General features: G+C 41.3%; 1 protein-coding gene across 9 annotated transcripts in view; it reads left to right on the forward strand.

The window, feature by feature from the left end:
* The window catches only part of LOC115093114 (interleukin-1 receptor type 1-like), a 64,707-nt gene that overhangs the window by 32,690 nt on the left and 5,591 nt on the right, over positions 1-26,426 (forward strand). For 8 of the 9 annotated variants that reach the window (XM_029604819.1, XM_029604824.1, XM_029604818.1 and 5 more), the window contains 5 exons: positions 1,427-1,595; positions 6,257-6,322; positions 11,973-12,102; positions 17,138-17,283; positions 22,283-22,426. In XM_029604819.1, the coding sequence (XP_029460679.1) occupies positions 1,427-1,595; positions 6,257-6,322; positions 11,973-12,102; positions 17,138-17,283; positions 22,283-22,426 (655 nt within the window). The remainder of the gene's footprint in view (positions 1-1,426; positions 1,596-6,256; positions 6,323-11,972; positions 12,103-17,137; positions 17,284-22,282; positions 22,427-26,426) is intronic. The other variant, XM_029604827.1, reaches the window with a different exon arrangement.

Genomic DNA, 26,426 nt, shown 5'->3' on the forward strand with positions numbered 1-26,426 from the left:
TCAACTTTTTTTTTTTTAAATAATTTTTTTATGTGGTGTCTTATGGGAATTACATAAACCATAACTACAACTTGAACAGTCTGCTTCCCATTCACAATACCTGATATTAGAAATCTGCACTGCCTTGTGGGTTTTTTTTTTTAAGAGAGTATATAAATGTAAATAAATATGTGAGCTGGTGACTAGGTTATGTTGCAGTCAGACTTGTTCAGAGCCGTGAGTGTGCTGTGCGCAGTGCTGTATTTTAAAGAAGGTGGTCAACAGTCTCATCCCATTTATTCTGTAGACCAGTGGTCCCCAACCCTGTCCTGGGGGCCCCCCCAGTCAGTCGGGTTTTCAGGATATCCACAATGAATATGCATGAGAGATAATATGCATGATGCAAATTTTCTCTCATGCATATTCATTGTGGATATCCTGAAAACCCGACTGACTGGGGGGGCCCCCAGGACAAGATTGGGGACCACTGCTGTAGACAATCATTTTATAGCTTCTGTAAGGAAAATGCAATTTTACTGGCAAAATTGTTGGCTTCATTCAGACATAGAGAAAATGCGAATTCAGCTGATGCCCAAACCCAGAGAAAAGATCATGTACAAAGTTTGGAGAAATTTAAAGACCTGCAGGAAAAGCAGATGCTTCTAAAGTTTCTGAGAGTCGTTTCCCAACCAGTAACTCCTTACACTGGGGTAGATTTTAAAAGCCCTACGCGCGCCTATTTTGCATAGGCCCGGCGACGCGCGCAAGCCCCAGGATGCGCGTATATCCTGGGGCTTGAAAAAAGGGGCGTGGCAGGGCGGAGGCATGGCCAGAGGCCTCCGTAGGGCCTCTAGGCCGGGGGATCGCGCGCCGGCACTTGGGTGGCGCGCGCACCCTACGCCTGCCCAGAGGCAGGTGCAACTTGAAAAATAAAGGTCGGGGGGGTTTTAGGTAGGGCTGGGGGGTGGGTTAGGTAGGGGAAGGTGGGAGGGGGCAGAAGGAGTTCCCTTCGAGGCCGCTTCGATTTCGGAGCGGCCTCGGAGGGAACAGGGAAAGCCATTGGGGCTCCCCTAGGGCTCGGCGCGCGCAGGGTGCACAAGTGTGCACCCTGCGCGCGCCGACCCCGGATTTCATAACATGCACGCACGGCTGCGCGCGCATGTTATAAAATTGGGCGTGGATTTGTGCGCGCCGGGTTGCGCGCACAAATCTATGCCCGCGCGTAGGTACTGAAATCTGGCCCACTGTGACTATTTGTGTTGTCATATTGGAGATTATTTCATATTGTCTTAAAACCATGCGTGTGACTGTAGCCTGAATACAAGACAGTTGTCCTTCAAACTCAGGCGGTTGTACTAAAATTGAGTCCTTCTGGAAAATGAGGGAAAGACTGTATTCTGTTGCCCCTCAAGTAGTTTGACATTACCCTCTGCGATTTTTCTGTTAGGAGTGTGAACCTGTGAAGTTTGGCAGTTCCAAGTTTGTGGCCGTTGGCATTAATCTCATTATACACAACGTGACTAAAGCCGATGCGGGAAACTACACATGTGAACTCCCTTATAACTATGACGGGAAACCGTTTAACCTCTCGCGTACTAAGGAAGTGATTGTAAAAGGTAAATACCTTTTTTTTTTTTTTTTTTAATATATCTTTCAAGAGAATGAACAATGGCACGTGGAGGAGAGGAGAGTGCTTTCAGGACAACAGCCGTTAGCTTACGTCTTTCGGTTGCTGCAACGTGTAAGCCATGCCAACAACACCAGTGGTTAAGAAGTAAAATGTAATAAAACAGAAAGCTTTCCCCGTCCTCGAGAAGTTGGGCTGCTGCGGAAAGAAAAAAGAAAAATAGTCTGGGTGTACACAGGAAGCATCAAGCGAGGGGGGTTTTTCTTTAACAGCATAAATAAGAGAGAGCCACTGCTCCCCAAGCAGACTAAAACCTGTACAGGAGAGTCATGGCTCTAACTTGTAAGTTTGTTTTGGTTTTTTTTTTTTAGAAAATTCGCTTTCCTTTGACATTTGCTGATGCGTCCATACTTTAGTTTTGCAGGGTTTGGTCAGCTGAGTCTCTGGTGTCAATTGTTGGAGCACCAAGCGCCTTTTTTTTTTTTTTTTTTTTTTTAGAACATAAGAACATAAGAAAATGCCATACTGGGTCAGACCAAGGGTCCATCAAGCCCAGCATCCTGTTTCCAACAGTGGCCAATCCAGGCCATAAGAATCTGGCAAGTACCCAAAAAAAGTCTATTCCATGTTACCATTGCTAATGGCAGTGGCTATTCTCTAAGTGAACTTAATAGCAGGTATTGGACTTCTCCAAGAACTTATCCAATCCTTTTTTAAACACAGCTATACTAACTGCACTAACCACCTCCTCTGGCAACAAATTCCAGAGTTTAATTGTGCGTTGAGTAAAAAAGAACTTTCTCCGATTAGTTTTAAATGTGCCCCATGCTAACTTCATGGAGTGCCCCCTAGTCTTTTTACTATCCGAAAGAGTAAATAACCGATTCACATCTACCCGTTCTAGACCTCTCATGATTTTAAACACCTCTATCATATCCCCCCTCAGTCGTCTCTTCTCCAAGCTGAAAAGTCCTAACCTCTTTAGTCTTTCCTCATAGGGGAGTTGTTCCATTCCCCTTATCATTTTGGTAGCCCTTCTCTGTACCTTCTCCATCGCAATTATATCTTTTTTGAGATGCGGCGACCAGAATTGTACACAGTATTCAAGGTGCGGTCTCACCATGGAGCGATACAGAGGCATTATGACATTTTCCGTTTTATTCACCATTCCCTTTTTAATAATTCCCAACATTCTGTTTGCTTTTTTGACTGCCGCAGCACACTGAACAGACTATTTCAATGTGTTATTCACTATGACACCTAGATCTCTTTCTTGGGTTGTAGCACTTAATATGGAACCCAACATTGTGTAATTATAGCATGGGTTATTTTTCCCTATATGCATCACCTTGCACTTATCCACATTAAATTTCATCTGCCATTTGGATGCCCAATTTTCCAGTCTCACAAGGTCTTCCTGCAATTTATCACAATCTGCTTGTGATTTAACTACTCTGAACAATTTTGTGTCATCTGCAAATTTGATTATCTCACTCGTCGTATTTCTTTCCAGATCATTTATAAATATATTGAAAAGTAAGGGTCCCAATACAGATCCCTGAGGCACTCCACTGTCCACTCCCTTCCACTGAGAAAATTGCCCATTTAATCCTACTCTCTGTTTCCTGTCTTTTAGCCAGTTTGCAATCCACGAAAGGAGATCGCCACCTTTCCCATGACTTTTTACTTTTCCTAGAAGCCTCTCATGAGGAACTTTGTCAAACGCCTTCTGAAAATCCAAGTATACTATATCTACCGGTTCACCTTTATCCACATGTTTATTAACGCCTTCAAAAAAGTGAAGCAGATTTGTGAGGCAAGACTTGCCCTGGGTAAAGCCATGCTGACTTTGTTCCATTAAACCATGTCTTTCTATATGTTCTGTGATTTTGATGTTTAGAACACTTTCCACTATTTTTCCTGGCACTGAAGTCAGGCTAACCGGTCTGTAGTTTCCCGGATCGCCCCTGGAGCCCTTTTTAAATATTGGGGTTACATTTGCTATCCTCCAGTCTTCAGGTACAATGGATGATTTTAATGATAAGTTACAAATTTTTACTAATAGGTCTGAAATTTCATTTTTTAGTTCCTTCAGAACTCTGGGGTGTATACCATCCGGTCCAGGTGATTTACTACTCTTCAGTTTGTCAATCAGGCCTACCACATCTTCTAGGTTCACCGTGATTTGATTCAGTCCATCTGAATCATTACCCATGAAAACCTTCTCCATTACGGGTACCTCCCCAACATCCTCTTCAGGATTATCCACTTTGATCCAGTCCTGATGTCAGCTTCATTGCAGGCATGGAATTTTACTTCTGATTTCTCTACGATAGCGGTTCTCAGCCCACTCCTTGGGACACGCCCAGCTAATGGGGTTTCCAGGATATCCGGAATGGATATGCATGAGAGAGTTGCATACCGTTTAAGCAGTGCATGCACACCTGTCTCATGCATATTCATTGTGAATATCCTGAAAGCCTGCTGTGGATGGGACACCTGTTCTACAAGCCATATATGCAGTGGATTAAAGCCAGCAGTGGGGCCCACCTGTCCTGCAAGAAGGAAGTCAGTTAGCAACACTAGTTCTTGCAACTGGGGGAATAAGGTTTGTGTCGAAATTTACTGCTGGGGTGACGCCAGTGCGAGAACGATGCGGCGTGTTGATATTGAGGCTGCTCACAAGACTTGTTTGGGTAATTGCCAGGTTCTTGTGACCTGGTTTGTCCTCTGTTGGAAACAGGATGCTGGGCTTGATGGATCCTTGGTCTGACCCAGCATGGCAATTTCTTATGTTCTTTGTTGAACACTGACCCTATAAGAATGATTTGGAAAGAGTGTTAGGCCCTAGAGTGGAAAGTTGCAGTTATATATTAACACTAGGGGCCTCATTTTCTAAAGTATCGCAGGCCTGCGATACTTTAGGTAATGAGGGGCGGGGGGCCGAAATGGGGGGTGGTCCTGCGCTAGCCAGCAACGAAGGTGTAGCTATTGGGCGCGAACTAGGACGCGAAAAGGGCCTTACCTTTTTCGTCGTCTGCGGCGTCTTCGCGGAGTCGGCCCCGGTGACGCCCCGACTCCTCCTCTTCCGGGGCTGACTCCTCCCCCATCTTGGTATCGCACGCGATAAGGGACTTTTCAAGTGCGAAACGTCCCTTATCGTGTGCGATCTGTCTGGAAAATAAGGCCCTTTGTCTGGTTGTATAATTCATGAGTTTGTGTAGCATTTTTAGCACATACCATCGGGAAAATGAGGGACAGAAAAGACTCTTCTGGTGCTCCCTAAATAATTTGACATTACATTGTGCTATTTTCAGTTAGGTGAACCTGTGAAGCTTGGTGGTTCAAAGTTTATGGCTGTGGGCAAAATGCTGTGCTGTATTTATTTAGGTTTGATGAATTGCTTTGCCCAAGACAATGTACAGACTATCCAAAAACAGTCGATAAATTAACAGATAAAATGTAATAAAACCTTAGAGCAAATATTATACATAATGAGAATACAATAATTAAATAATAAGTTAAGAAATGATTTAAAACAATCAAATCTTATTAATGATGAGTTCAAAAACTAAAATGAAAACAACTCCTATCAGCATTTATCTTTAAATGCCATAGCAAACCATTCTCCAGAACCTTACTAAATTTCATATAGCCAGCAACCAAAGGGCGGTGAATTTCCCAAACCTAATTGGGTTCTTATTTTTATGGGGACGATTTGGCAGGTCAGTTGTCCAATCTGTACTGGGACATGCGAATAGCATGGGACATCACAGCGTGTTATGATACTCAGGATTCAGAAGAATGATCTGTCTGTCATAGTAATATCATCTCAAAACAATTTACAACTGAAATATATATATATATATATTTCATTCCTCCCCCCGCCCCCACCCACACAGGATACATTTTTCTGTTTTGTAATGTGCATAGTTTTCAATTAAAAATGTGTGTTTATCAGTAAACTTTACTGTTTTCCCTAAAAATGTATACCAAGGTGTGTCTGTAGGGGGGCGAGTGTTGGAGGAAACGAGCTGGGGGAGAGTGGTCAGGGCATTGCTCAGAGCAACCCTTGGACTGCGTGGTTTGCTAATGTAAAATCACCAAAACCCGGAAGCCCTAGTTACAATGCTACTTCCTGAGGGAATTCTGCACTGCAAATATGTTTCATCTTTAATTGTGACCTGTTTTGAAGTTTAACTTAATTACTGTTCAAATACAGTGATTATATTGCATTATATTGATAAATATATAGTATCAGAATCTTTTTTTTTAGTTTTTGCCCCTTGGAGTACATATAATGGAACAAAACACTCTGGTCTTGATTCCCCCTATCAGTGGTTCATGCAAGTGCAAAGACCTGTCTTTTTATTGTCTGTAAAAGGGCACCCAAACTTGTTTTGCACCTGCTTGTACACGCATACACCCCAAACTGATTTTCAAATGGGGATTTATTTTCTGCTCATAAATCTTTTTGAAAATTGACCTTCAAAAGATGTTCTTGACCTATTAAAAATGGAACGGTGAAGTAAGAAGGAAATGTGGAAGGCAGTACTTGAATATTACTTCTGTATAATCTATTCATTAACTTCCAAGACTGTAATCTTATTTTTATTAATTATTTCTTGTGATTTTTTTTTTTCTTATTAGTCATCAAAGAGCAAAAATTGCCTGTAATTATTTACCCCAAAAATGACTCAGTTGAAGCAGAGCTTGGTAAGAAATCTGGACTATTATGCGTCAGTACAGTATTTAATCACTATTGTATATTGAGTAGGACAAAATATTTAGCATTAATAATGCTTCCTGGTTGCAACACTTTAGATTGTTCATGTATTTTAAAGTGTGGATTATTGCTTTGTTAAACTTATATTGGTAAAATAAAGTCCAATGCAATTGTCATTTGAAACAAACCATCATTAAGATCCCTTTCTTTCATTCAGATTTTTATTTTGCTCGTGAGGAGATAGTGGTGGTCAAATGTTCTACTCGGCTGCCCTCAGCATTATGAATCACAGTAAACTGGGACACTGCCGTGCTGATCCTTACCAGAACCTCATGCAGGCATCCCACCGATGTGTGTAAAACAGAAAGACGACGCTGCCCGCTCTCTGGGTTCTCTTCCGTTCAAATAAAATGGAGTTTTGCTCTGTTTGGCTGGGATTCGCGTGCAGGGTCTCAGCCACGAGCTGAGAGTGGTTCTTTTTTTAATCTTTTGGGGGGTGGGGGATAACGCCCTGCCACCTTTTCCCCCCTGGGGCACAAGAATTGCTGAAGCAAGAAGATTAGCCCTCCCACAGAAAACCCCAGAAGACTCCATGCTGCTGGGTTGGAAATATTTGCATGCCTCATAATTCCCCCTCTGTCTAGGAAAGTGAAGCTGAAAGGTTTTTTTTGTTTTTGTTATGTTCGTTTTTTTTTTGTTTTTTTTTGTTGTTTTATGATATCTGTTTTGTATTTATTTTTAGTGTGCGCTACAACCCATTTAGTGCACACTAATTTGATTTAGTGGGCATAAAAACATTTAAGATGAATTTTGAAAGCCTGGCGTTTGCAAAAATTGGGAGTGGTGCGCGCCGAGCGAATTTTAAAAGCTGCTGAGATGCGCGCGTATCTTCTGTGGCGTGCCGATCTCGCTTGCTTTGAAAAAGGGGTGTGGTCTGGGCGCAGTTTGGCTGGGGCATGGGCATTTCTGGGCAAATACTTATGCGCCTGGGTGCATGCCCTGGTCCAGTGCCGTGAAAGTTTTACTTCTGCTAGGGACAAGGTGTAAGATTTAAAAAAAAAAAAAAAAACAAAAAAAAACAAAACTTGCCATACCTGAGGGGTTTTAAGGGTCTGGGGCAACTGGGGAGAGCATAAGCTATTCAGCCAGGGGGATTTGGAATTCTTAACTGGGTGAACTGGTGGAAGCAACGGCATAGGCGAGCGCCCCTTATAAAATCCCCCGATTTATGCGGTAGAAATGGATTTGCGTGAGCGGACGCACGCCTGTTTAAAATCAGGCACACGTACGCGCGTCCAGGCTATTTTATAACCTGTACATGCTACAAAATAACATGTTATATAAAATCGCCACTTCCCTGGGCATGTGCCGGTGCACTCGTGTCCGTGTGCCTGCTCGCCAGTCTGAAAGTTACCGTTTTTTGTGCGTACAAAATGGAAAGGAAACAAATGGTAGCGCATCCCTAGACCTCTCCCATCTCTCTTCCTTGGGTATACATGTTTAGGATCTTGAGTCTCATTTCTTAGGGGGATTTTCTGCAGGCTGCACCATTTTAATAGCCCTTCTCTGGATTCCCTCTGCTCTCGTCTCTGCCCTTTCAGAGGTACGGCCTCTAGAACTGTACGTAGTACTGCAGATCTGATCTCACCGATGACTTATACAGAGCCATTACCCCCCCTTTTTTTTTCCTCTACCAGTTGTATCCAGGCCCATTTTCTCCCATGATTCCATGGCATGGGCCACAAAATCCAGCCCGTTCCGTGGAATTCCCCAGGCCCCGTGAAATGGCAGGAACCAGGAAGGGGCAGCGGCTGCTCTACATCTTTTCCTATGTCTTCCTGCTACCCGAACTTGACTAGTGCTTTGAATTGCATGGCAGTACGGTGTCCTGCGTGACCAGATTGCGAGTCTGGCTTCGGAAGCAGGAGGAAATAGATGCAGCATGAAGTCCTACAATCCGATTGGCCCAGGGAGAGAGAGAGAGGAGGAGTATGGGGATTGCACACTAGGGATCAGAGGTGAGAAAAGAGAGAAGTCTGGAAATGGAAAGCAGAGATGGGGGAAATGGGAGAAGAGGTAGCTGAGGGAAGGGGGGGGGGGCGGTGGTGGATTCAGACATCGGATGATGAGGCTGCATGAGAGTATAGATGGAGACGAACTGAGAGACAAAGGGCAAAGAGACTACAGGGAGAATAAAATGCAGGAGGAATTAATTTGAGAGGGACAAAGAGAGAGGGGTGGAGGCAGGCAAGACAATGCACCTTTAGGAGGTTAACCAAGGTGAGAGTAGTGCCAGCATGAGAGAGGAGAGGCTGTAGTGTGGTGTGCAAAGAGAACACAAAAGAAAATGGAGAATTCAATAAAAAAAAGTGAAAAATTAAGGGGTAGATTTTAAAAGCGCGCACAGCGTACATGTGGGCGCACACATGTACGCCCGATTTTATAACTTGCATGCGGAGGTGCACACAAGTTATAAAATCGGAGGTCGGCATGCAAGGGGGTGCACAATTGTGCATCTTGCGCGTGCTGAGCCGCGCTGCCTTCCCCCGTTCCCTCCCCCCCCTAGCCTGACCTTCCCACCCCTTTCCCTAACCTTTCCCTACTCTAACCCCTCCAAAATTGTTATCTTACAGTTTGCGCCTGCCTCCGGGTAGGCGCAAGTTGCGTGTGTCAGCAGCCTGCCGGCACGCGATCCTTCAACACAGCGGCAATGGCCGCTGTGTCGGAGGCCTCTGGCCCTGCCCCCGGACCGCCCTGCCCCCGCTCCTCCCATGGACCGCCCCTTTAGTAAAGCCCAGGGACTTACATGTGTCCCGGGGCTTTATGTGCATCGCTGGGTCTTTTTAAAATAGGCCCGGCAGCATAACCCCCCCCCCCCCCAAGCTTTTAAAATCCAGCCCTAAGTGAAGAAAAGTGAAAGAAAAGTAAACAAGAAGAAAATATCCAGTAGGGATGTGCAGCAGGGACGGATACGTTCGATTCGGTATTCATATTTGTCGGGACCCAAATCCGTTACATCCATTTTCAGGGGACCCTATTTCATTCATTAGTTACATATGGTATTCATTTCCCATTAAAAAAAAAACAAAACAAAAAAACCCATCCCAACCCTTTAAATTTAATTAACTACAACCCCCTACCCTCCTGACCCCCCCAAGACTTGCTAAAAGTCCCTGGTGGTCCAGCGGGGGGTCCTGGAGCATTCTCCTGCACTCGGGCCATCGGCTGCTGGTATTCAAAATGGCGCCGATAGCCTTTGCCCTTACTGTGTCACAGGGGCTACTGGTGCCATTGGTCGGCCCCTGCCACATGATAGGAGCTCAAGATGGCGCCGGCCGTCCATTGCCTCTCTTGCTTCATGGTGCAACCTCATCTTGAGTATTGTGTGCAGTTCTGGTCACCAAATCTCAAAGGGCAGCCAGAATGAGAAAGGGGATGGAACAATTCTCCTATGAGGAAAAGCTAAAGAGATTAGGAGAACAGATGGCTGAGGGAGAGATGTGATAGAGATCACAAATCTGCTTCACTTTTTTGAAGGAGTTAATAAACATGTGGATAAGGTGAACCTGTAGATGTAGTGTACTTGGATTTTCAGAAAGCATTTGACAAAACTCCTCATGAGAGGCTTCTAGGAAAAATAAAAAGTCATGGGATAGGTGGCGATGTCCTTTCGTGGATTACAAACTGGCTAAAAGACAGGAAACAGAGAGTAGGATTAAATGGACAATTTTCTCAGTGGAAGGGTGTGGGCAGTGGAGTGCCTCAGGGATTTGTATTGGGACCCTTACTTTTCAATATATTTATAAATGATCTGGAAAGAAATACGACAAGTGAGGTAATCAAATTTGCAGATGATACAAAATTGTTCAGAGTAGTTTGTGATAAATTGCAGGAAGACCTTGTGAGGCTGGAAAATTGGGTATCAAAATGGCAGATGAAATTTAATGTGGACAAGTGATGCATATAGGGAAAAATAACCCATGCTATAGTTACACAATGTTAGTTTCCATATTAGGTGCTACTATCCAAGAAAGAGATCAAGGCAACATAGTGGATACACATTGAAATCGTCCCTTCAGTGTGCTGCGGCAGTCAAAAAAAGCAAACAATGTTTGGAATTATTAGAAAGGGAATGGTGAATAAAACGGAAAATGTCATAATGCCTCTGTATCGCTCCATGGTGAGACCGCACCTTGAATACTGTGTACAATTCTGGTCGCCGCATCTCAAAAAAGATATAATTGCGATGGAGAAGGTACAGAGAAGGGCAACCAAAATGATAAAGGGAATGGAACAGCTCCCCTATGAGGAAAGACTAAAGAGGTTAGGACTTTTCAGCTTGGAGAAGAGGCTGAGGGGGGATATGATGGAGGTGTTTAAAATCATGAGAGGTCTAGAACGGGTAGATGTGAATCGGTTATTTACTCTTTCAGATAATAGAAAGACTAGAGGGCACTCCATGAAGTTAGCATGTGGCACATTTAAAACTAATCGCAGAAAGTTCTTTTTCACTCAACGCACAATTAAACTCTGGAATTTGTTGCCAGAGGATGTGGTTAGTGCACTTAGTATAGCTGTGTTTAAAAAAGCATTGGATAAGTTCTTGGAGGAGAAGTCCATTACCTGCTATTAATTAAGTTGACTTAGATAATAACCACCGCTATTACTAGCAACGGTAACATGGAATAGACTTAGTTTTTGGGTACTTGCCAGGTTCTTATGGCCTGGATTGGCCACTGTTGGAAACAGGATGCTGGGCTTGATGGACCCTTGGTCTGACCCAGTATGGCATGTTCTTATGTTCTTAGTTTACTCTTTCAAAAAGTACAAAGACTAAGAGATACACAATGAATTTACTAAGTTAAACATTTAAAACTAATAAGAGAAAATATTTTAGTTTTCAACACATAGTTAAACTCTGGAATTCGTTGCCAGAGGATATGGTGAAAGCTGTTAATGTAGTTTTATTTCAAAAAGTCCATAAACCATTATTAAGATGGATTTAGAGAAATCCCCTGCTTATTTACTTGTGACCTGAATTGGCCACTGTTTGAAACAGGATACTCAGATTGATGGACCTTTGGTCTGACCCAGGATGGTAATTTTATGTTCTCCACTGATAACCCATCTTTCCTTCAGTGAACTCTGTTTACCATTCCTGTCTGTCTATTACTCAGACACCTTGGGGCCCACCCCTAGACTATTCAATTTTTTTATGAGACTCCCTTGTGAGACAATGTTAAAAGTATTACTTAAATCCAAGGATATGGCATCCAAATTTCACACCTAGTCTTCGTCTTTGATCTCTTAGTATAAGAAAATGATTCGATTTTGTTTTTTGACATGGTCATTTTCTGGTAACATAATACTGCTTTAGATCTTGCAAAATGCTAGATTCCACAATACTTTCCTTTATTTATTTAACGAGTTTTATATACCATCATTCGGAATCGTCAAAATAACGCCATCATAACTGTTTACAAAATACAAGGTTAAAGGGATAAGGGGGGGTTAAACAGTATTTCCAAAGGTACAAACTGTTATTAAACATAGGGGGTATCATAGTAGTAGTGACAGTGTTAATTTACACACCACTGAGATCAGATTAATTGACTTGATCCCTATTTTCTTTTCTTATAGGGTCCCAGGTCAATCTGGCATGCAATGTCGCGTACAGTGGAAAAGGAGGAAATATTGCATTCTGGTGGAGTATCAATGATATGTTCGCAGAAGACTATGACAGAAACCGAGTCTTAACAGACGAACCTTTGTAAGTATGTTTTGAAATCAAAATGGAAGAATGGATGAATTGTGAACAAGCCTTTGAGAGGATAACCATTACACTGTCAATGATGGAATGGAAAGGAATCCAAATGGAAAGGTACACAGGAGCCGCTACATAATATAGCACCCGTACCCTGGAGATCTCTGTCCCCCACTCTCCCTGGACCTTTCTTAGCATGCCTTTGGAGGGATTAATTCTCTCTGAGGCTGCTTAGGCCAGGGAGGATGCTGAGATGGGGGGGGGGGGGGAGGCAAAGGACTATAAAAAGAAAGCAGAACTGGTGAGCGTCCATCTTCAAAACCACTGTACCTACAAAAACATCCACCAACTCCTTTGTAACTGCTTGGGGAGGGCACTTGCTCATTATACTCCATGAATCTGCAAGCTTTGCCTGTTTTGTGTTATCACCGTTGGAGGGTAGGATTCAAAGCCAAGGTGTGAGGGAGAAAATAGGGATAGTAAGGCACAGTGCTTCTCTATCTCGATGTAGAGGAAGGGACAGGGGACCCTCTTTCAGTAGGAGCCTCTCAGGAGGCAGTGAGATGTGGCATAAGTGGACAGTTTGCATAGAGTTGGTGAGGGGCCTTGGTAGGTCACGGGGGTGTATGCTGGGCGCAGCCACACTGGTTATTTTAGAGAGACAAAAGGAGTTTGGCTACAGAAGCTTGCTTAGGTACCTTAATGGCGGGCCCAGTGGGGGTAGAAATGTAGCCTGCCTGGCTGATACGTGGCAGGAAGTTGAGGGACAGCGATATCAGAAGTTAATGTTAATGGTTTTGACCTTCCTTGATCTTGGGAGAAGCGTGGGAAGGGCAGTGGAAGCGAGATGGATAGTCCCAGTTGCTTGTTATACCCAGTTGTTGCAGGCTAAATTGAAGGGATGGATAAAAAAGAAGCAAAGCAATTGTTGTTGATCTATTTTATGACCTTGGCAACGATCTGTTGATAAATAATGCTCTTGGGGTTGCCTTCACTAAGGCTTTGCTCTCTGTAGCTATGAGGAAAAAGGTTGGTGAATCAGTCCTAAGGAATGTATGATAGGTAAAGTCAGTGAGTTAGGCTGCAGAAGTTTAAGTAACTGAAACGTGACAGATTAAAGGATAGCTCATTAGTTCCACTGTACAAGAAATAGTCAGGGAAAGAAGGGGACACCAGGGAACTGGAGGTATGCCAACATCTGCTATAGGGACGTTATGCAAACTCATGGCAAGGTGCATGATGGCATCTGGAGGAATAAAGCTGATCTGGCTTCAGAGGGGGGTAATCTTATAACTGCAGGCAGAGATAAAGTCTGCGGGTACCTTTTACATGCAGACTTTACTCTGAATGTTCAAAGTGGACTTAGCCACATAAGTTCATTTTGAAAATTCCCCTGTAAACTTACTGTTATGCTCACAACTCATCTGCTCTATCAAGGATGTACCTTGTGTGGGTGAACTTATTATGCACATACTTTTCAAAATGCAAGTGTGCAAATTTCAACTCTGCCCACAGAGTGCCCTGTCTCACGTGCGTGTAAAAGTACACGTGAAATTGCATTACGTGCCCTAAGCCCTGGCAAGTTTTTAACAGCAATTTCCTTTCATCCTGCTAGACTAGTCCAGACGTGGATTTATGCCAGCCTGCTAGCAGATGGAGACAGAGAGCCACAACCTTTTCAGTAACATCATCAGTGACTATAAGAAGTGGTGCAGCCTGGCCACTTACCTGTATTCTTTGTCTCTAGCAGATGATGGACGCATTCTGGACTGGTGCAGCAGGTTCTTGGCTCCTAAGCCTTGACCTTTGGCCTTTGCATTCTGGTAGAACATCTTTCCACTCCCAAGGCTTATTCCCCTAGTGGAGTTGGTGTGGTGGCTCCTAGATTATCAATTTCTTGAAATTTGTTCCCCTAGAGAAGGAGGCCCTTGGTTCTGGCTCCCAGGATTCCCCTTCGTGGACTCTGGTTGTGCAGGACTTAGTAGGGGGTTTCCGCTCAGGATCTGGTTGAACCTGGAGGGCTGCTGGGGGAGCAGGAGACGATCACTTGGACAGGTCTACGCTCCTCTCAGGGGTTGAAGCCCAACCCCCACTCCACTTTCCCCACTGTCACTCTTGGCTTCCTCTTACAGCAGCGTCAGTCAATTGTGGTAAAGCTGTCTTCCCTTTCAAAAAAAAAAGCGAGAGAAAATAGAAAGTTTACCGCAATCCAGTTCTTTGATGACCTTCGGAGTGAGGAAACTCAGCCAAAGATGAAATTTGTGCAGTGTTCTCTCAACCTAGCTTGATGTTACCCAGGTAGACAGTCCATCAAGCTAGGATGAGAGAACATTGCACAAATCTCATCTTTGGCTGAGTTTCCTCACTCTGAAGGTTCTCAAATCTTCACAAGAGAGCACTGTGCTGTTCGTACATCTCACTTTGAATGTCAAAGTGGCCTCTAACCCCTACACTAATACCTAAACCTCACTTCGAGTTACTAGGTGGCTTCCCATAGAGATATAAATACCTATCTAGTATGAGGGCATTATGGCTAGGCGCTCTCTCTCTCTCCCTCAAAAAGGTTAGCATTTCACATAGGTATTAGTGCACTTTGCGATAAACTGCCTATTACCATAAAACACACCCCTTTTCCTGTCACATGCAATATTTTTCACATTTTGATAAATCCAGGCCTATGTAAGCTGGTAGTGTCTCATTTTAAAATGTACTTTATCGCCGGTAGTTTTAATGCACATTTCTGTGTTTTTCCTCTGGTATTTGTTATGGTTTTCCATCTTTCAATCTGATAGAAATAGTGGATTTCTGTCTATCTTGAAAATTAAAATGTCTGATATATTTGTGATTTTAAGTATCCTGATTGGAATCTTTTTACTGCATTATCTTATTTCATACTTTAGTCATGAACAGCAGTCATTTGATCAGCAGTCTTTTCTACCCAGACCTTATTAAAATAAAAAGCTGGAGTATAATTTCATAGAGCCTCAACATCTAGACTAGTCAAAGATGATAAATATCTTACATTTGTTGAAGCTAATTGATCTGCTTTATTACAACATGATGTAGAATAGTGTCCTCCATCTGTGCTTGCATTCAGTTACAGCATGCAATAGCTTATTGAAATCGTATAAAATAAAGACTAAAAAAATAAAAATCCATGCAACATATCAAATGAAAATATAAGCGTTCTGCTTACCTGTTAGGTTACAAATTTTTACTAATAGGTCTATCATTAAAATCATCCAATGTACCTGAAGACTGGTGGGTGGCCAGTGTAACCCCAATATTTAGAAAGGGATCCAGGGGTGATCTGGGAAACTATAGGCCGGTGAGCCTGACTTCAGTGCTGGGAAAATCATGGAAACTGTTATAAAGAATAAAATCACAAAACATTTAGAAAGACATAGTCTGGTGGGACACAGCCAGCATGGATTTACCCAAGAGAAGTCTTGCCTCACAAATCTACATTTTTTTGAAGGGGTGAATAAACATGTGGACAAAGGTGAACCAGTAGATGTGGTATATTTGGATTTTCAGAAGGCATTCTACAGTCCCACATGAGAGGCTTCTAAGAAAACTAAAAAGTCATGGGATAGGAGGTGATATCCTTTTGTGGATTGCAAGTTGGTTAAAAGACAGGAAACAGAGAGTAGGATTGAATGGTCAGATTTCACAGTGGAAAAAGGTAAACAGTGGAGTGCCTCAAGGATCTGTACTTGGACCGGTGCTTTTTAATATATTTATAAATGATATGGAAAGGGGTACAACGAGTGAGTTGATCAAATTTGCGGATGACCTAAAATTAAGTAGAGTAGTTAAATCTCAAGCGGATTGTGATGAATTGTAGGAGGACTTTGCGAGACTGGAAGATTGGGCTTCCAAATGGCAGATGAAATTAAACTTGGACAAGTGCAAAGTGATGCATATAAGGAAAACCCATGCCTTAGTTACACAATGTTAGGTTCTGTCTTAGGAGTTACCACCCAGGAAAGAGATTTAGGCATCATAGTGGATAATATATTGAAATCATCGGCCCAGTGTGCTGTGGCGATCAAAAAAGCAAACAGATTTTTAGGAATTATTAAGAAGGGAATGGAAAATAAAACGGAGGATGTCATAATACCTCTGTATCGCTCCACAGTATTCAAGGTGTGAGACCTCACCTTGAATACTGTGTGCAGTTCTGGTCACCGCTTCTCAGAAGAAAGTGCAGAGAAGGGTGACCAAAATGATAAGGGGCATGGAACAGCTGCCGTATTAGGGAAGTCTAAAGAAGTTAGGGCTATTCAGTTTGAGAAGAGACGACTGAGGGGGATATTATAGAAATCTACAAAATCATGAAAGGACTTGAACAAGTTAATGTAAATTCGGTTATTTACTCTCTCAGATAATAGAAGGACCAGAGGGCACTCCATAAAGTTAGCAAGTAGCTCATTTAAAACAAGTCAATGAAAATTATTTTTCACTCAGTGCATAGTTTCCAGAGGATGTGGTTGCAGCAGTTAGTGTAACTGGATTTAAAAAAGCTCCTAGAGGATAAATCCATAAACTGCTATGACGGTAACTAATAAGCAATAGTAGCTTGTGATCTATCTAATATTTGGGTATTTGCCAGGTACTTGTGACCTGGTTTGGCACTGTTGGACACAGTATAATGGACTTGATGGACCCTTGGTCTGACCCAGTATGGCATGTCTTATGTTATTATGTAGATCCAGACGAGAGGGATGAGCAGACATCTTAATTCCCTCTTATGATACGATCTCTTATGCAGGCTGAGGAGCAGTATTCCCGGACCTCCAGATCTCATAATGCCACAGCTTCCCTCAGCTGTCTTCATTGCTTGCTCATTCTCTGGTCCTTGGCATTTCTTAATGTGTATTACTTGCAATGGGTTTCATGCACGAAAGAGAAGTTGTGACATCTAGCTATTTATTTTCAGTCCAACTGTATTCACCTCAAACATTTCCAAAATTAACCCAGTGTACTACAAATCTCGCTACAGTTTTTTTAAAAAATATTACTTTTTCATTTTGAACAGCCCTACAACTTCAGAAGATGGGACCAGTTTAATAACTAGGTATCTCAATATTTCAGAAGTGAAAAAGGAAGATTATGAAACTAAGTTTGTCTGTAACCTTCAAACGGGTATTGGGGCTACAAAATATGTATTATTAAAACGTCCAGGTAGGGTACATTTTTACCTTCTTTACAATCTTCTGTAATTAAAGTTTTGAATTTTGCTTTGTTGGTTATTGTTGTAGACAACAGGCTTGAACCTGGGGCCTGAGGTTTTGCAGCCTGAAACCTTAGCTTAATGATCTAACCCTCAGTCTCTTTCTGAGTGGTCGCCTTCTCCAGGATAGCCTCGACGTTGCATGTTCCCATGCAACGGCCTACCATTTAAAATTTTGGCATACTTTGCAATGGTTAGAGACAAAATACAAGATTTAACAATGTTATCTTATCACATCATAATATCTGCTACCTTTCACCACTGAAGCTTGGATGAACATATAATGCACTTTAGCAGCTCCATTTTCAGGGGCAGCTATTCTGATACCTAAAACTAAAGTTAAAATATAGATGTCTAATATATTACGAAAGGGCAAGGGTTGCCAGTATCAATGCACACAATTCTAAGCATGGTCAGGGTTGTTACCCGGAAAAGCAGGCCAATAAGTCCAGCCAGACAGAGCTTCAGCTGAAGACCAGGTCTTTTTTAAACCAGAGAAGTTCACAGGGACGGTGCAGGAAGAGAGCATGGACAAGCAGGATAGCAGAAATATATTTATTTATTTATTTATTTATTTATTTATTTATTTATTTATTTATGGTTTTTATATACCGGCAATCATGAGGACATATCTTGCTGGTTTACATGAAACGGGGTGCATTAAATACATCAAACTAAAACTGTGGTGATCGAAGGAAACAGTTACAATTAACAAGGGTCACAGAACTTGGAGAAGAAGGAAGAGATAGGAAAGAATAACTGGTTAGACAAAATACAAATTAAATTAATTAAATACTATGTACAAATGGTATTGTTAATGGTTGAATGTTTTGGGGAGTCCTTGGATTGAGTCCTTGAGTATATGGAAACAAAGACCAAGGCAGGATCAAGCTCCAGAGCTACCACAGCAAAGCAGACTTGTTATGCAGAACAAGAATTTGCCTTAAAGCAGGAAGTAAATGGCCCAATCAAGGACCTGATTGGGCCATTTACTTCCTGCTTTTAACTTTTTAACTTTAGTTTTAGGTATCCGAATAGCTGCCCCTGAAAATGGAGCTGCTAAAGTGCATTATATGTTCATCCAAGCTTCAGTGGTGGAAGGTAGCAGATATTATGATGTGATAAGATAACATTGTTAAATCTTGTATTTTGTCTCTAACCGTTGCAAAGTATGCCAAAATTTTAAATGGTATGTTATTTTACCAACTCAGAGAAGGCCACTTCTGTGCCTATGGAAAAGAAATCTATATTGAATAAGGCCCTTTAATTTATTAGCAATTTAAAATAATATAGTCCTGTGTTACAAGACAATGATATTTTTTCCATGAGAACCTTGTTTACTGTTTCTTTCTGTACCTAAAAGAAGCTACTTTGGGATGGGCAGGTCATTGTGTGTGTAAAAAGGCGTATGTGACCGAGGCAGCAAGGGAATTATTGCATATTATGGATGTGCATTCATTAGAAACAAAATGGGAAATGACAATTTCCTCTCTTGTTTCTTTTCATTCGCAAAACGAAATGATTGAAATTCTGATGAAATTTTGTTGGTTTTCACGTTTTGTTTTGAAAACCAAAATAAATAGTCACCCATTGGGCTACAAAGCCCTATGCCTCAGCACAGTGCCTGGGCTCAGGGCTGGAGCCTCACCTAGGCTTCGGCTGCGGCCTGACGGTAGGGACCGTGGGCTATGCCCCGAGCACGAGACTGGGGTCTCGGCCTAGCCTAGCCCCAGGCCCAGACCCAAGTCCGGAGGCCAGGTCTCGATGCCAGAGCCTTGATCTAGGCCTCATTTATTTTATTTATTTAAAAACTTTTCTATACCGTCGTTAAGTACCATCATCATAACTGTTTACAGTAAGGCACATAAATTAATGTTGATTAAGTGTATAAAACCGTATAATCTAAACAGGTGCCATAAAGGTTCGGTTACATAATTTTGTGATAAGTACTATTTGGTGAATGTGATAAATCTTGTCCTTTTATACCTGTATCATATTTAATAACAAGTATAATTTTAAAAACTGAATCTTACTTTTAGTAGTGAGATAAAATAATAAAAAAATATGCACATATTGGGTTAGGTGCTGTGCGTGGATGCTCTACTGCCCGCTCCCTACTCCTTTCTGTTTTCTATTCTCCATTCTCTTTGTGATAAGCTTGTTTAAAGAGCCAGGTTTTTAAACTTTCTTTTTTTTAAGTTTTGATGTCTCTTTGTAATCTGATCTCTAGAGGCATGGAGTTCCACACTATAGGTCCTGCTAATGATAATGCCCTCTCTCTTACTTGGGCTACTTTTGCAGTTCTGACTGAAGGTACAGTTAGGAGTGCTTTGTTGGCTGATCTCAGGTTTCTATTAGGGACATGTATATGAGGTGCTGTGTTCAGCCATTTTGTTTTTTTTGTTATGTATTAATTTGTGTATAGTGCATAGTGTTTTGTACTGTATTCTGTGCTCAATGGGTAACCAGTGTAATTCAGCTAGGGTTTCGGTAATGTGGTCTCTTTTTCTTTTACCAGTCAGAATACTTGCTGCAGTGTTCTGTAGTATTTGGAGTGGTCTTAGCGTTGTGTGTGGTAAACTTAGTAGTAGGGCGTTACAGTAATCCGTGCTCGCGAATATTAAAGCTTGTAGCACTAATCAAAAGTTTGTAGGTGTTAATAGTGGTTTTAATCTCCTGAGAACCATGAGCTTTGCATAGCCTTCCTTTACTTTTAAAGATATGTGTTTCATGCTTAGTTCTATGTCAATTATTACTCCGAGGTTTCGTACTTTCTCTGCTAATTTTTCTGGTTGTTTTTGAGCGTAATTGGGTTTTGAATGATCTCTATATTCTTTCGTTCTAAATGTAGGAATTCTGACTTTTCGATGTTAATAACTAGCTCCATTTGGTTTAGTAACTGTTGGAAAATCTCTAGGTACATGTTAGCTAGGTTTAATGTTTTTTCAATTGTGTCATCGATGGGTAGGATTAGTTGAATGTCATCAGCATATATGTAATATATGATGTGTAGACCTGCTATAATAGGTGACATAAAGGCAGCAGGTATATGTTAGAGTGTTGCGGACAAGGCTGATCCTTGTGGTACACCTGTTTGAAGGTTTATTTTTTCTGATCTTACATCTTTGATCTGTACTTGGAAATATCTGTTATTTAGATATGATCTGAACCAGTTTGTTTTGTTGAGTAATCCTATTTCTTCGTCTTTTTAATAGTATATCTAGCGTCACTAGAATGTAATGTTTTCCACTATCGAAACCTCTCATGATAGTGTCTGTTAGTGAAAGTAGCAGTGTCTCTGTGCTGTAGTGTTTACGGAAGCCATGTTGTGATGGGTACAGTATATTGTTGTTGTCCAAGTGTTCAGCTAGTTGATTTTGTACAATTATTTCTATTAATTTTGCAATTAATGGTAGATTTGATACTGGTCTGTAATTGCTCAGGATAAGTGGGTCATTGTTTTTTTTCTTTATAATAGGTTTTATGATTGCTCCTTTTAGTTTATCTGGTATTGCTTCCTCCTCTAAATATGCCTCATACACCATTTTCGTCTTCTGACATCCGCTTTCCTCTTCTTTCCTCTTTCTTCTTTAAAATGATGGTGTCTGCTGGTGATGAGCTGGAGTTAATTAACTCCAGCGTTTTCCTCCTCACCTGAGGTACCATTTTTTGTGTACGGCACATCCCCAACGAATGCCATTTTAAAGAAGAAACAGGAAAGAAGAGGACATCGGAAGATGACTGCATATGAGCCCCCCCCCCCCCCCCCCGAACCAGGTAAGTGAGGGATGAGGAGGATTCTGGCCTCAGCATTTTTCCAGGTGTGAGGGATGGATAGTGGGGATGGGAGGCCCCATTTCTTTTTTTTACATTTGTTTTTGGGGTGGTTGTTTTTTTTAATATTTTTTTTAATGTTTAGTTCTTTAAACTAAAGAAAATGAAATAAACATTAAACAAAATTAAATTTGGGGAGAAAAAGCACCTCAATGACGAAATTAAAAAACAAAATTGAATTTTTTTCTCAACACATCCCTATTGCATTATAGCTCCTATTCTTATTACTTTTTTTCTTCCTGAAGCAGCAGTTTTGAATACCCCAAAGTTGGACTTATTGCATTTGATTAGGGTTATAGATGTAGTTTGAAACAACGCTTGTATCCTTCTGGTTTCAGAAGCTGCCTGTTCTTTGAGCCTTGGTCGCAGTCGGGTGTAGAAGTTAATCAAATCCATAGGCCACACCTAGACCATGTTGAAATGTGCTGCTGCTAAACTGCTGTTGGCCACTTGAATTTTAATGGTTGAGAGATTAAAAACGCTTTTTGTTTAGCTGCCTTATTTAAACAAAAAAGACCTGTTATGCATCTTTCCATACTAACTAGATAAAATCTGCTTTGTTCTCTCTTTCTAAAGTTGATTTGCATTTAGACTTTCGGGCCTTAAAGTATTCTCAGATCTAAAAGCTGAAAATTGTTATCCTGTGCGTCTTTTCTTTATTATTATTATTTTTTTTTAGATCTAGATGATTTAAATTGGAAATAGTTCCTTTTAAATTAAACTCCTTTGCTGGTTAATATCTTGCGGCATGCTATTTGCTTGACTTACTTTAGGAGTAATGTTTCAGAGAGACATCTTGTTGTGGCTTCAGCCTCAGCCTCAGCCCCAGACCCAGAGTTTGGTAATGCCAAGGCTGCCTCTTCATGCTGCGAGAGCAATATCACAGATACCCTGATTTTAAGTATCAGGTGGTTCTCAGTCTGTCAGAGGCAGGCGGAACTGATTAAGCTAAATTGTTTCCTCAGTTGTCTCTAATTATTGGGCAATAATTGTGAAAAATTGTCTTAAACCAACAGATATGATCTAAGAAAGGGGAACTATTTTTAATCATTTGATTATGAGAGATTGTGTAGTCTTAATGGAATTTTTCTTTTGTATTTTTACATGTTTATGCAGTTCCAAATTTTCAGGGAAGCTTGATCGCAATCTTTGTTGCATTGGCCCTAGTCATCGTGATCACGATATTAACATATAAGCTCTTCAAGATCGATATTGTGCTCTGGCATCGACAAAACTTCCTTTATCGTACAAGTAAAGAAGGTAGGTTTTTGTGATCATAATATCCCATATTTATGTAATGGACTTTGATAAGAACGCATGTGCGAATGGTATGCTCCAGATGGGAGTGTGGTAGATGTATCATCTTATTGCAGTTATTATGAAGTTATACTTGTATCTAGGCTTTTTATTCTAGGCTTATTGCAGTTATATTCTAGTAGGAGCTTGGCATTGCCCCTGGTAACCAGAACTGAAGAGTCTGTTGTTTTTTTTCTAAAATATGCTGTATTACTTATTAGGGATGTGCTATCATTCAGGATAAATTAGGAAATTTCAACGAAATTGCCTAATTCATCCTGGTTCGGGGACCCCGAAACTCGAACGGATTTCTCCCGAAATTTCGGGAAAAATTCATTTTTGGGTTTTGCGCACTAACCCGAAATTCTCCATGAATTTCAAAGGCCTGAACCATGGGAAATACGATATTTCCCGCGGCGGGCCAAAAACGAAGCCTGAACCGAAAGATTTGGGCTTTGCACATTCCTATTTATAGTAACTTTAATTATTATGATTGCTAACATATAAAAGAATCTAAATATTGTACCTATGTAATAGCTTGTCGGAGGGGGTTTAGATTTAAGAACATAAGATATGCCATACTGGGTCAGACCAAGGGTCCATCGAGCCCAGTATCTTGTCTCCAACAGTGGCCATCCAAGTCACAAGTACCTGGCAAGTATCCAAACATTAAGTAAGTCCAATGCTACTAATGCCAGCAACAATCAGTGGCTATTGCCTATTGATTAATAGCAGTTTATGGACTTCTCCTCCAGGAACTTATCCAAACCATTTTTAAACCAGGCTGCACTACCTGCCTTAACCATATCCTCTGGCAATGAATTTGTGTCATCTGCAAATTGTGCATTGAGTGGAAAAGAATATTCTCCAGTTTGTTTTAAATATGGTACTTGCTAACTTAATGGAGTGCCACCTAGTCCTTGTATTATCCGAAAGGGTAAATAACTCTTTCACATTTATGCGTTCAACTCCTTTCATGATTTTGTAGACCTCTATCATATCCCCCCTCAGCCATCTCTTCTCCAGGCTGAACAGCCCTAACCTCTTAAGCCTTTCCTCATAAGGGAGCTTTTCATGCCCTTTATCAGTTTGGTCACCCAGTGCAACTATATTTTTTGAGATGTGAAGACCAGAATTGCACCCAGTATTCAAGGTGTGGTCTAACCATGCCGTGATACAGAGGCTTTATGACATCCTCCATTTTATTTGCCATTCCCTTCCTAATAATTCCTAACATTCTCTTTGCTTATTTTGACTGACATAGCAAGTATGACGATCAGATATTTATTTTCTGGGTGGTAACTCCTAAAATGGAGCCTAACTAACATCGTGTAGATACAGAATGGATTATTTTTCCCTATATGTATCACCTTGCTCTTGTCCACATTAAATTTCATCTGCCATATGGATACCCAATCTTCCAGCCTCGCAAGATCTGGCTACAATTTATCATAATCCGCTTGTGATTTAACTACTCTGAATAATTTTGTGTCATCTGCAAATTTCATCACCTCACTTGTTGTACCTCTTTCTAGAATATTTATAAATATTAAAAAGCACCGGTCCAAGTACAGATCCCTGAGGTACTCCATCGTGAAAACTGACCATTTAGTCCTCTGTTTCCTGGTTTTAACCAGTTTGTAATCCACAAAAGGACATCGCCTTCTATCCCATGACTTTTTAATTTACTTAGAAGCCTCTTTTGAGGGACTGTCAAAACACCTTCTGAATATCCAAATACACTACATCTGCTGGTTCTCCTTTATCCACATGCTTATTCACCCCTTCAAAAAATTAGCAGGTTTGTGAGGTAAGACTTGTTTTGGTTAAATCCATGCTGGCCATGCTCCATTAAATCATGTCTATATGTTCTGTGAGTTTATACTTTATAATATTTTCCACAATTTTTCCTGGCACCTAAGTCAAGCTCACCAGTCTATAGTTTCCTGGATCAACTCTGGAACCCTTTTTATATATCGTGGTTACATTGTCCACCTTTACAGTCTTTAGGTATGATTTCAATGATATGTTACAAATTAATTGTAACAGGTCTGAACTTTCATTTTTGAGTTCTTTCAGACACATGGGATGTATATCATCCAGTCCAGGTGATTTGCTACTCTTTAGTTTGTCAATCTGGCCTGCTACATCTTCCAGGTTCAGCATGATTTGGGTCAGTTCATCTGAATTGTCACTCTTGGATATGGGTATCTCCCAACATCCTCCTTGGTAAACATCAAAGAAAAGAATGTAGTCTCTCAGTGATGGCCTTATCTTCCTTAAGTTCCCCTTTAACCACTTGATCATCTAATGGTCTCACCGACTCCCTTTCAGGCTTCCTGCTTCGGATATATTTAAGAAGTTCTTATGAGTTTTTGTCTCTTCGGCCACCTTCTTTTCAAATTCTCTTTTAGCTTGTATTATCAATGTTTTTCACTTAACTTTCCAATGCTTATGCTTTTTCCTGTTTTCTCCAAATGGATCCTTCTTCCAGTTTTTGAAGGAAGATCTTTTGGCTTAAATAGTCTCTTTCACTTCACCTTTTAACCATACCAGCAAATGTTTGGGCTTCCATCCACCTTTTTTAATCATGGAATACATCTGGACTGTACTTCAGATGGTATATTTTAACAATGTCCATGCCTGTTGTACACTCATAGCGTTTTCAGCTGCACTTTTCAGGGTTTTTTTTCTATTTTTCTCATTTTATCAAAGTTTTTACTTGTTGTCCGTCTTCCAGTCACTAATTCAGATTTGATCATGTTATCATCACTATTGCCAAGTAGCCCCACCACCGTTACCTCTTATCAAATCCTGCTCTCCACTAAGAATTAGATCTAAAATTGCTCCCTCTCTCATTGGTTCCTGAACCAATTGCTTCATGAAGCAGTCATTTATTCCATCCAGGAACTTTATCTCTCTAGCATGCCGTGATGTTTCACTTACCCAGTCAATATTGGGGTAATTTAAATCTCTAATTATTGCTGCACTACCAGTTTGGTTAGCTTCTCTAATTTCTCTTAGCATTTCACTGTCCGTCTCACCATCTTGGCCAGGTGGATGGTAGTATACTCCTGTCACTATTCTCTTCCCCAACACACTAGGGATTTCTATAGATTCTATTGTGGATTTTGTCTCTTGTAAGATCCTTATCCTGTTGGACTCTATGCCATCCCAAGCATAAAGCGACCCCCCCCCCCCCCCCCCGCCCACCACCAAGTTGCTCTTTCCTATCCTTGCGATATAATTTGCACCTTGGTATAGCATTATTCCATTGGCTATCCTCCTTCCACCATGTCTCTGAGATGCCAGTTAAGTCTATCTCAACATTCACTGCTACAATCTCTCTCCCATCTTACTTCTTGGACTTCTGACATTGGCATACAGACCTTTCAATGTGTATTTTTTGTTTGGATTAACATCTGCTTTTCAATTGACGTTGGAATCTTTTAGCTCAGTGATTCTTTACTTATAGGCATATGGACTAGTTTTGCTTTTTAGTGGAACCCATAAAATTTTTCAGATCCGAGCTCAAGGTGAGCAACAAGCAGGTACAGTAGGTATTTCCCTGCCACAGAAGGCCTTATTAAGCATTTTTCCCATAGACAGAAACTGGAAGTAAACCTTTAGTAAATAGGTCTCCTGCTCCTGGGTTCAGCCGCAGCTGGGTACACTGCAGAGGTTACTTTCGCAGTGCCTGGGGAAAGGGAGGGAGTCCTAGTCGTGTGACTGCGACACCTGGCGGCTGTGTTTAGGGTTCCAGAAGGCCAAGAACTGTTGTGATGATTGGACTAAGTGTTGGGAAGGTTTATAAAATGGGTGGAAAAAATTGCCTAGGCAGTGGTGAATGAAAGCTTGTGGTGCCACAACCCAGTCCAGGTTGAGCCGGAAGCCGTAAGGTGCAGAAGACAATGACCAGATCGGGGAAAAGAAACCCTAGTGGCTTTGTTCTCCTCAGGGCACA

The sequence above is a fragment of the Rhinatrema bivittatum genome, chromosome 5 (assembly GCF_901001135.1).
Source record: "Rhinatrema bivittatum chromosome 5, aRhiBiv1.1, whole genome shotgun sequence".
NCBI lineage: Eukaryota > Metazoa > Chordata > Amphibia > Gymnophiona > Rhinatrematidae > Rhinatrema > Rhinatrema bivittatum.